Raw genomic sequence first — 11,302 nt, 5'->3', positions numbered from 1 at the left:
CGAGCTCCAGCTTCAGCTAAGCTGTTTACTTAAAGCCGGGGGCTAAAAGTGGGTCGTTTGCCGGTCGACTGAAGGCGGCTGGGAAATCTAGGAAAACTGGGAAAACTACGACGCTGAGGATGACGACGACGACTACGTTGGGTCTTAAATGTAGCGCAACTAAGCTCAGTTTACAGTTCAGCAAGCTTTTGATTGCTGGCTGATGTGTTTATTTGATTTTAAATATGCCGCTTAAATATTTTGACTCTTTATCAGAGGGCATTAGTTAACTATGCTGCTGCTGCTGCTTTTTCCTCCAGCATTGTTTTCTTTGTCCAATCCGGCCGTTTCCTCAAGTGGCCCCACTCGTAAGCGGCTTAAACGCCTTCTTCTCGCCATGGGCTTTTCGAGAGAGCAGACAGTTAACAAATGATTACAAGCAGTGCAACAAATTGTTAAAAGAAATATAAATGATCATTTTATTATTATTTAAATGCCGAGCGGAAACCGAGACCAGCTGCCTTTAAAACGGAACGTCAGGGCCATAATTTAGACCCGAAATGCGACCGTAGAGCCGGGGAAAAGTGTGAAAAACGAGTGAAAAAAATCGAGCTAAACGCTGCGCACTTTTTCCACTGCAGTTTTCCGTGTGTCTGCGTGTGTGAGTGTCGCCTGGAACTACAAAAGACCGCATTGTGTGTGATTTATACACCTTAAGCTTCGATGAACGCTATTACACAAACAGCCAGCAGAGCCAGAGGTGTTCCAGTCCCACTCTAAGACTCGGTTCAAGCTGCCTTTTTCTCCCCTTTTATTTGGCAAGTTGGCGCATAGCCACCAGACAAAGCGGCAGACGCCGACGTTTGGTGGCAATGAAGCCATAGCCATGAAATGGAAATGCATTCAAGTGTGTTTAAGCCATTGCAGCCCCCCTTTCACCGCCGCCCCTGTCACTCCCACTCCCACTCTTACTCCGTTCTGGCCATGGCCGAATACGTATGCGACTTCAGATAAGACGTGCTCGATAGAGTCCACAGAAAAAATGAACTCATTTTACGCCTGCATCTTTGTGACTGTCTAGATCCCCTGTCCCCCACTCAACCATCACTGATTTTGGGCACTGAGAGAAATGCATTTGCAATGGGTACTTATCTAAGATCAAGTGCAATATCTTAATTCCTCTTAAGGAACTGGTTATATTTAGAGTTGATTAGATTTAAGTTACGATTTTTAAGATTGCCTGTACTATACTCATCTTAATATGCACAATAAAAGTATCATCTTTATATGATAAGTTATTTTTGGTGGTTTATAAAATCATTCATAAATTGTTATGCATTTAATATATTATTGGTATTATATCTTAAGCTAAAATTTGTATGCATCTTATATTTAATATGATCATGTTAGCTATAAAATATTTTTTAAATATATTTTTAAAATAATATTTTTGTTAAATAGTATGTTATGAGCTGATAATGAAATAATATTTAAGATTTATTCGGTTTTAATAAACTTTTCATGAAATGTGCATCATAAGCATTACGTGGTATAGATTGTCTAGTACTTATAAAGAGATGGTATTGTATCTCAAAAATACTCTATAAAAATCCATAAAATATGATATCAAAAATATTAAGACTTGAATATGATATCAAAAATATCAAGACTTGAATTAGAAACTAAATCTAGCTAAATAATGAAAATCTTATAAATTAGTTAAATTTATTTGGAAATGCAACCATTTTTTTGATAATGATAGAAGATAAGGTGATATTTGAATGAATTTTCCTCCTGGTAACCAATCTTTTTTCATATTTTTTTAAAAGTATATTTCGTTTAATGCTTGAAAACTAAACATTTTCTAAGTTGAGTATAGTTGATTAGTAAAAAATCTTAGGACCAATTAAATTAATTTGTAAATCAACCATTTTTTAGAAATTTATAGAAGATAAGGTGTTATCTAAATGGACTTTCCACCTGCTTACCAATCTTTTCTCCCAGTGTGGCTGTGTGTGTAGCCGCTTGACGTTAACAAGCTCAAGCGTACGACGGAATTGAAAAAAACCGTAGGAAGGAGTTTATCAAGTCAATTGAGACCTGCGACAAAAGACCGAGCAGCCAAAGCGGCAAATGCGGCAAATGCAGCAACAACAGTCGCCGCTCGTAAGCAGCAGCATCATCAGACTGCTTTTGGTCGCAATGTCTGAATCATCAGCGTTTGGCAGCATTGTCGTGTGCATGTCGTCGGTATCTTTATCAGAAGAAGGCCCGCAGAAGCTTCAGCAGCAGCTTCAGGAAAATGAAAAAAAAAAACTGGGGAAAAAGAAAAAAACCAAGGCGACAATACCATCAGGCGAGAGGAGCTGCTGCAGTTTTGTAGATTGGCGGACAAAGGCGAGACACAGTAATATCGGAGAGGAATCTAATTTGCATGCAATACGATTTTTGATAAAAGCTTTTACCCCAACATCAAATAAAACGACAATGCAACAGCACACTTCGGAGTGCAGTCTGCAGATGTGTCCGCCCCCCACTCGACTATTCATAAGAATAACAGCCAAAGCCAGATAAGAAAAGCCAAAGACAGATATAGATTGGGTGGGTGGGGTATTGGAAATTGGGTGGATTTTCTTTAGCTGGGTGGTATGGGTGGCATGCCTCTCCAAGGCTGCAGCACACCCGATGGCAATCAAAAAGTGCATTTGCGTGTGCCGTTTGCCGTCGCCTCGAGCTGAGCATTCGACTATCCGCATCCGAGCATCTGCATGCGAAAGTGCTCGACTGCAGGTAACTAGTTGCGACTCCCGGACTCCCGGAGAGTGCCATGAACTGCAAGTCACAATTTGACACATGATCCATGGCATTGTCGTGTCTGACACGCGTTTTATCTCCGCCCTGGGAATCTTTTGGATTCGGTGGAGGGAGGGAGTCAGGGGCGGGGTCGAGGCCGTGGGCGGGGGCCTTGGAGGGGGCGTGGGCGTTGGCGTGCACATGATGTGCATGCATGCGTTTTCCTAAATGATTTCCAAAGAATTTTTATTGGTGAAAAAGGCGAAAGCGAAAACACAGGCAGCACATAGAAGAAAATTTATAAATTTCCTTAAGAAAATATTTTTGAAATCAAAATTAAGGTTTTTAAAAATAAATAAATTTTAAAATAAATATTTGTTTAAGTATTAATTTTTGTTTAAGTATGATTAAGTATTATGTGCCACTGGAAAATACATTTTAAAACTCAAATAAACAATTAGTATTTTTATTTACCCTTTGATAGCCGAAAACTTAAGAAAGTTTTTTAGTAAAAAATCTTAAATAAAATAAATAAAATATTTTAATAATAAATAAATATTAAATTAAATCTTTATAAGCTAAATATAAACTAAAATATAAATATAATAGTATAATATATATACTAATGTATTAAAATATGTATATCAAGCAATAATTATTGATGGTGGGGTAATCATAGTGAAGTATTGAAGGTATAACTACCATGGGGAAAGCAATTTTAAAGTTGAAATGAAAAATGTCTTCAATAATTTATTTTTAATTTATCAGAATTATGTTTATTTAAGACCTTGCTGTAAAATGCAATTTTATTTCCTTATTTTTTGAAAGTTTTGAGTAAAAACAGGAATAAAGTTATTAGGTACCTACAACTTTTATACATTTTTTAAAATTTACAAAATATAGTGATAATCTGAATATATCCAAAAAATGTTAGGTAATATTTGTATTCTTTAAAAAAATATTAAAAATTTTTTTTTTCTATAACAATAGCAAACCAACGGTATTTCAATAAAGACTTAATATCTAGATATTCTTGTGATTTTATTTTACAACTTTTTCAATCCCTAATAAATCTTTCTATTCAATATTTTAAAATATATTTTGTGTGTGCCTTTTCTAAAAATTCAAATTTCTTTCGGTGCATCAGCAGCGTGCAATGACAAAAACAAAAATCGATGGAACGAGGAGCGTAGGAAACTTTATTGGCGTCTTCAAATTGTCAACTCGAAGTTCCGAAGTGTTTTACTTTATGCTTTGTTTCTCATATTTTCCGATGCCTTTTGTTGCCCAGCCCGTTGCCCGTTGTTTTATCGCACATCTGTAAAAGGGCTACGCCGGCTCTCAGTTTCAGTTTCAGATTGGGATACTGCATATATGTATGGACTCTATATGTCGGATGGGCAATGGTTATGGGGCCATTCAGCCGTAGTCGGAGTCGGAGTTGAAGTTGAAGTCTATGACGATGTCTTTTTATTATGCGCATTTCGGGTTTTTATGCCTCGGTTCCGGCATGTTTGTGTTTTCGTACACATATCTAAATATCGTACTTAAACGTTTACACATGTGATCGATTCGGGGGAGTGGGGCAGCAAATTGAAATGGGGGACCGGGGACCCTGAACATTTAGCTGGCCCAGTGTCAATATTTTCTCTCGGGAAAGGGTTTTTAATGATGTAGCTGGTTTTATGGCCCATCAAATGGCTCTGTCAACACTTTGCCCTCAGCCATGCAATGCGTTCGATAATGTTTCGATGTCCATTAAATCAATCATTATTTGTCTTAGCCATGCACAAGGCATAATATCGATAAAAAAGAAACAAATTAATCGTCTTGTTTAGAAATTACAAAACGAAAAGCTTTCATTTATTGCAAAATATACGAAATTTAAGAGATTTTGTTAACAAGGATTTATGGCATTTTGAGAAAGTTAATGCTAATTTTTAATCGATTCAAAGAGGAATTATAAACTTACAATTAAGTGTGTCAAATAATATTTACGACCAAGGAAGCATAAAAAATGTCAACTATTTTTTATGGCCAAACTAAATGATTTCCCCTTTATGACATAACTTTGGCAGCACTTAAAACTGAGACAAAATTCTAGGAACCTCGGAAAAAACAGGATATCTTAAATGATGGTCTCAGGGTTTGAGGACGGATGCAAAAACCAACTCAGGGATCTGGGGGAATACTTAAAATTCAAACGAAATAAAAACTTTTCTTTATGACCGCAATTATAATTCGATAAAGCCGCAATCTTCTGGAACGCACGCGATGGGAGAACGAAAGCCAATTGGCATGACATTCAGATTCGGAGGCAGCCGAAAAACTTTAACTTTAACCTGGCCAAATGATACTTTTGGATAGCAATGGGATTGGGAATGGGAGTTGCGTGCACCGCCTGTGTGTTGCGATTGTGTTGGCCAAGTTCGGTGAGTTGGCCGGATTGCGTTGGGAATGGGATGCTGCGGGTATCAGCTACAAAAACTGCCGCCAAGTTCATAACGAGCAATACTTTTTTATTGGCTTTTTCCAGCGCCAAGAACCCCTAAGGCAACTAAAAAAAAATTTACATTTTTATTAAAATCTTCTCTTTTGGCAGGAGAACTACATATATATACATGCACATGTGCGAGACCATGGGCTGAATAAAATTGAATTCGACTGTGATTTTGGCCAGAATGGAGTGTGCAGAAGGGAAACCTATAAGCCAGGCCAAAACAGCAAGTGAAGGCATAAATTGGTATTTATTGAACAATACCAGCGCCCCGAGGATACTTAATTAGGAGTGTGCATTGTGCTTTTGAGCAGGGGTGAAACGCTCCAGGGTAAGCGGCTTACAAGCTGGTGGCTTACCTGTCTTGCCTGCCATCAATCATTGCTGAATATGGCTATTTTGACATATCTACGCAATCAAAAAAAATACTTACTCTGGTCTAGAAAAAATATTAATATGAATGTGGGTCTTTTGACCACAAATATGGGTCACATATCCCATTGCTAAAAGATTAATAGATTTCAGAAATAATTTAAATAAGAAATCCTACACTTTTTAAGGTAAGCCGGTTTGCTTTGGGATGTTAGTTTCTATCACTTTTTTTAGATATATTAATATATAATAATCAGACAATAAAAATCTATATTTCTTTTCTTAGGTCTCTCAGTATTCTAAGATTATACTATACATCTTAAAAATGATTTAGTATGTATTTAAAATTTCTAAAATATTTATACGACCTTGGGAAAAAGTTGGCTAATTTTTATACATATATTTTATTCCTCAGCTTTAATTTTGGAACATACTGGACCCTTTCTTCCTGTGCATATATTGGTGGTTTTCCAGCTGCAGAGATGAATAAAGACGGTGACTCTGGGGTTTTCGCTGCGAGCCCACAGCTGCTAGAATTCATTTCGAACTTTGCAATATATCTACATGTATATGTATAATAAATTTCCATTTGCTTTTGTTAGCGTTAACGTTTAACCCCACGCAACCCGGCAGGCGCCCGGCATAAGTTCAAACTGGTACGCGCCGCCTCAAACATGTGTTTATGGATGCTGCGATGGTATTGTTGTAGAGCTGCTGAGCTGCCCCTTTTTAGGGTGTGGGTGCCGGAGTATCTGTGTGCTTTGTTTACATATTATGTACATATTTTTTGGCCTCTTGTTTTGCACGCCGTCGATAAGAGAGGCGGCCCCGCTGGCCCCACACATCCCCAACACATCATCCAACCATTTTTTCCACTCGCTTATCAAAAGTTGCCCAAGCCCAAGCTGTTTACTTGAGCAACAATCTGCTGCCAGAACAGAGTCGGTGCCCCAGACTCGATTCCAGTTTCAGTCCAAGACTCAGTCTGGGTTCCACTCGGCGGCGCTTAAAGCTCTTAAGACTTTAACGCGACTTTAATATTGAGCATACAGCAAATACTGACGCGCATCGTCATCTTTCCATCCTTCCATCTTTTCCGGAAGAGTCTGCGGCGTAACAACTGCTTCCGAAATTGTAAATTCACAATGCGGTGCACATCTCGATTGATTCCGTTCGGTTTCGTCATCCTGCTCCTGCTGTTCCTCGTCGGCCACACACGTAAGCCATTGATTATGGATATATGTATATCCATCCACACGTGAAAAAAACAGAATGTCTCTGTGATATTGTATCCCCAATGTTGGGGATTGGGGATTGCTTCTTTGAGATGTTTTGCCGTTTTGATTGGCATCGGAGAAGAGCAATTAGGGATATCAATATTTTAAATTGAGTTGGTAATTCACCTGGGTGCGAAAGTTTAAAGATATAAATCTCAATGCAGAAAGACAATTTTATAGCATATTTTTATACAAATCTAACATTTAAACCAATTTAAAAATTAAATTGATATTTACAAAATGAACCTTAGTAATATATCTTTAAATATCTTATCGTGAAATAAATTGCATTTAATGAAACCAACTGCTGTGCTCTGTTCAAACTCCAATCGAAATACCCATATCTGAGTCCCAAACAACTCCGTATTTAAACTTAAGCAAAATTATCCAAACCAATTCAATATACTGTTTTGGTAGTCAAACTAACAAGCCTTGAAATTATCATAACACAGAAATTCAATAAAGAACGATAATTTAAAAACATAATAAGGCAATTTTTTGTATACAAATCTTACATTTATCCAATTTTAAAATTAAAAAGAAATCTAACAAATTTATCTTAATAAAATATTTTTTAAAATCTTGTGGATAGTTTTACTCTTATCATCAAAATAAATTTCATTCAATGAATCCAATTGGTGTCTTGTGTGCAAACTCCAATCGAAGTTCCAATCCTAGAGTCCCAATCCACTGCGTATTGAAACTTTAGTAAAATTGTCAAGGCCAATTGAAGATATTGTTTATAAAGTCAAACTAACTTCTAGGCTTGTTAGTTATAATATATAATTATATATAATTTTAATAAGCAAATAATATTAAAACCCTGTATCACATATATTGACACTAGGGTATACGACTTATAATTTTTGGATTGGAGTTTCCTAATAAGCCAGTAAAATGTATGTTACGGATAAGTGATAATACTAACAAATATATTTTACATAGACTTAGAAAATATATACATTTTTTGTTGGAAAGAAATATTTTTGTTATAATAATGATAAGAAAATCTTTTATTTTTATGAGTTTTTTACGTTGTAGTATAAATCCCCATAGTTTGGACTTTATAAATGATATGATATTATGACGTTTTCCTATAAACAAACATGTTTTCTGATATATTTTTAATATTCCCCATATTTTATGATATGAATGATATGATATATGATATATGAATGATATGATATTATGATAGTTTCATGTAATCAACCTTTTTTTCTTATATTTGATAACTCTCGTATTTTATGAATATTCTGATATGATATGGTAATGATAGTTTCTTAGTAGTTCCCGTATTTTATAAATGATATGATATTATGATAGTTTCCTGTATTCAACCATATTTTCTTATATTTTCTTAATATGATATGATATTATGATAGTTTCCTGTAACCAACCATACTTTCTGATATTTTGTTAATAATTCCCGTATCTCCTGTTTTTTTCTCCCCGTGCCTGCCTGACCTTCCTCTGAAGTGGGGTCCAGCTGCCAGACGCCCGAGAAGACCGAGGGCCGTTGTGTGCACTTCAGCTCCTGCCGCCTGGTCCTGCGGCACTATGCGATGTACAAGGAGCACATGCCGCCGGTGATAATGCGATTCCTGCAGAGGGCCCGCTGCAAGCCCAAAAACGAAGGCGTAAGTTGCGAGTTGCGAGTTGCGAGTGCCCAATAAAACTGTCTGGCAAGAACAATAACCCGACGAATGGCTCTGATTCTAATGAAATTTCGCTTGCTTTTGCTTTTTATTCCCAATGCTCCTGTGGAATGCGGCGCATATACCACATACATTTCTCCCGTGGCAACATCAACGTCAACAAAGTATCATTTGTGCTGCGAACTCAAAGATGTGATTCCGGCGAACGCCAACTCCAAGTTGAAGTAAATCAACTTCAAAGTGCGTCGTCATGTGTTGTGTGCGTGTGGGCTTTGATCTGCTAAGTCTAAGATCAGTTGGTAGCTTTTTGTTTGGGCCCATAACCGAAATGTTATGGCCGGGGCCGCATCCCATCGCATCGCATCGCATCGCCTGTAATTATAATGTGTACACGAATTATGTATTAAGTGCGCCTTCTTGTTTTACTCTCGTCTCGACTGGCAACAGATGCCGGTACATAATAAAAATAAAAAGTTTACCCCCAATCCTGACAGCTCTCCTCATCGTCGAGAGTTCTTGAGTTTGTGTGTTTTGTGTTTTATTTAAAGCTCAGGACTGCCAAAAGCTAAAGCGCTCTGAGTTGCAGAAATTCCTCTGGGACAACTGGTGAAAATCAAAAGGGAAATTCAACTCCATCGAAGGGCAGAAGATTCGTTTTGCCAACAGCCCTATTAAAAGCATAAATAAATTTGAACTTGCAACACCTGCTGTCAATGAAATAAATACTTGAAATACATACAGCCTTTATATTTCAATTCGTATATTTTTCTTGTGTCAAAGAGAGATCCTCTCTGGACACCTGAAACTCGTCATTTGCCCAGCATATACATATATATAGTATAGTGCACAACATACCTTATTTATTCATTTTAATATTTACCCGAGTGTTGGATTTTATGTTGTCGTAGATGAACTTTTGCTTGTTCAATGTTTATATTTTCCCCTTTTTGGCCAAACAAGGGTTTCCATTACACAAAGCCGGCCAGCGAGTGGAGTTCATTCCCTGTTATTTAATTTTGATTTATGCTCGTGTCTGGTGTTGAAACAGCCCTCGCCATTCCTCCTGTTTTTTTGTGTGCCGGCTTTAATGTGCCAGATTTTAAGTGACATTCGGGAGACGCTAAAAGGCCGTCTAAAAATCACGCAACATAAGATGATTTATGCGGAATAATTTCAGTGTAAATGAGCCAGACTCCGGGGCTGACCAGCAGTGGTTGCTCTTGGGTTTTGGCCAAGCAGTTGCAAGTGGGCTGGGTTTTTGGTGTGCAGATATGGGGCTCTTGAGTTGTGGAGCTGTGGAGGTCTGTAGTCTGGACTCTTCTGGGCTGGGGCGTTGAAAAGTAGACACCTTGTGCGCGCACGCTGCTCGAATTTCAAGCCGAGGCTCGAGGCAGCAGCTTAGTTTTTAGCCCATGTTGCTGCTGTTGCTGGTGTTGCTGGTGTTGCTGTTGCAACTGCAACATGAACGCCGCTGAAATTGCAGACAGCGGGCAGCAGATGATAAATGGCCTGAAAACACATTTGAGCTGCTGCAGCTCGCCTTCTGTAGCCGCTGATGCTGATCTATTAGACAAACGCACGCCCAAGGCGTCTACTACACTATGTATCTTCTAGTCCCCCCCCCCATTTGGCTATTTATGGAAAGTTTACCCCCAGATAAAGCCAGAAAAACGGCAATTTCCATGATTATTTTTGTCGCTTTTAAACTAAAAATTTCTAGCTGTCAGAAATTAAATGGATATATATGTACATAGAGCATCAGCTTTAGCTTCGGCAAACATGTTTAGGCCAAAGCAGCTGCACCACTCGCCGGCTTTGGTCTTTAGTGCTTAGTGTTTGGTCTTCAGACTTGGCTCTCAGTGTTGTGTATCTGTGTATCTGTGTGTATCTGCTGTTGTTGCTGCGGTGCGGTGCAACAAATGTTGTTAACAAGCATATTTTGACAGCTCAACAAGATGTTGCAGATGCGCGAACAGCAAACTATGGCATCGCATAGCTGCAACAACTGCTGCAGCAACGAGGCCATCTGCATATGCTGCTGCCTGCGTTTTAGCTGCCATAAAAGGCGAAACAAAAGTAAGACAAACCATGGACTATATGGGTCTCAATATAGGGGGTGACTATGGGAAAGTTGTGGCTTTCTACTCCATATATATACATATATGCATATATGCCTTTTGCCACAGCAATTGAAGTTAGTGAGGCGCAGAGTCCATTGCATGCATATGTGCTGCTGCTACAGACTACTTCAGAGCATAAAATGTGGAGCATATTGTTCCACCGCCAAGGCAGACATGTTTTTAAAAAACTATTTTGTGTGCAGTTTTATTAAACATTGCAGTGGATTTAATGAAACACGCAGATGGTAGCATGCAGATACAGAGACGGCCACATCTATTTGCTAATTGCATTTCGTTGTTGTCGCTCCGGTGTTTGTTGTTCTGCGGCCACATACCTTTCACGCGCACTGTTCCGGTTTCTGCCCGCTTTCCACCTGTCACCTTGGTTAAATATCGCTTTGTTCCAACTGTCGCAACTGACACATCCGAATGTCTTGTCCTTGTCCTCACCGCATCGCATTGCATCGCATCGCATCGCACATCGCACAGCGAACAGCATCACATCACATAACATCACATCACATCAGTTGGCATTGGAAAACTCGGTAACATCGGGGAAACTCAGGAACCTCGGGAACCTCGGGAACCCCGGGAACCGGAGTTGCAGTC

General features: G+C 38.5%; 1 protein-coding gene across 1 annotated transcript; it reads left to right on the top strand.

The window, feature by feature from the left end:
- Nucleotides 1–6,578: 6,578 nt before the first annotated feature.
- LOC118877922 (uncharacterized) lies at nt 6,579–9,058 on the top strand. The gene is made up of 3 exons (XM_036818495.3): nt 6,579–6,859; nt 8,395–8,555; nt 8,739–9,058. The coding sequence occupies exons 1-3, from the start codon at nt 6,787–6,789 to the stop codon at nt 8,799–8,801; spliced, it is 297 nt and encodes a 98-aa protein (XP_036674390.1). The 5' UTR covers nt 6,579–6,786; the 3' UTR covers nt 8,802–9,058.
- Nucleotides 9,059–11,302: the final 2,244 nt, after the last annotated feature.

This window comes from Drosophila suzukii, chromosome 3, assembly GCF_043229965.1.
Source record: "Drosophila suzukii chromosome 3, CBGP_Dsuzu_IsoJpt1.0, whole genome shotgun sequence".
Classification (NCBI taxonomy): domain Eukaryota; kingdom Metazoa; phylum Arthropoda; class Insecta; order Diptera; family Drosophilidae; genus Drosophila; species Drosophila suzukii.
The sequence above is the reverse complement of the archived record's forward strand: the minus strand, read 5'-3'. Positions and strand labels throughout refer to the sequence as shown.

Excerpts from the sequence above, each read along its gene's own strand:
- LOC118877922 (XM_036818495.3), top strand. The coding sequence starts at position 6,787 with ATGCGGTGCACATCTCGATTGATTCCGTTCGGTTTCGTCATCCTGCTC. Across the intron at positions 6,860-8,394 it reads GTTCCTCGTCGGCCACACAC|TGGGGTCCAGCTGCCAGACG; the intron begins GTAAGCCATTGA and ends CTTCCTCTGAAG. Across the intron at positions 8,556-8,738 it reads GCAAGCCCAAAAACGAAGGC|TATCATTTGTGCTGCGAACT; the intron begins GTAAGTTGCGAG and ends ACGTCAACAAAG.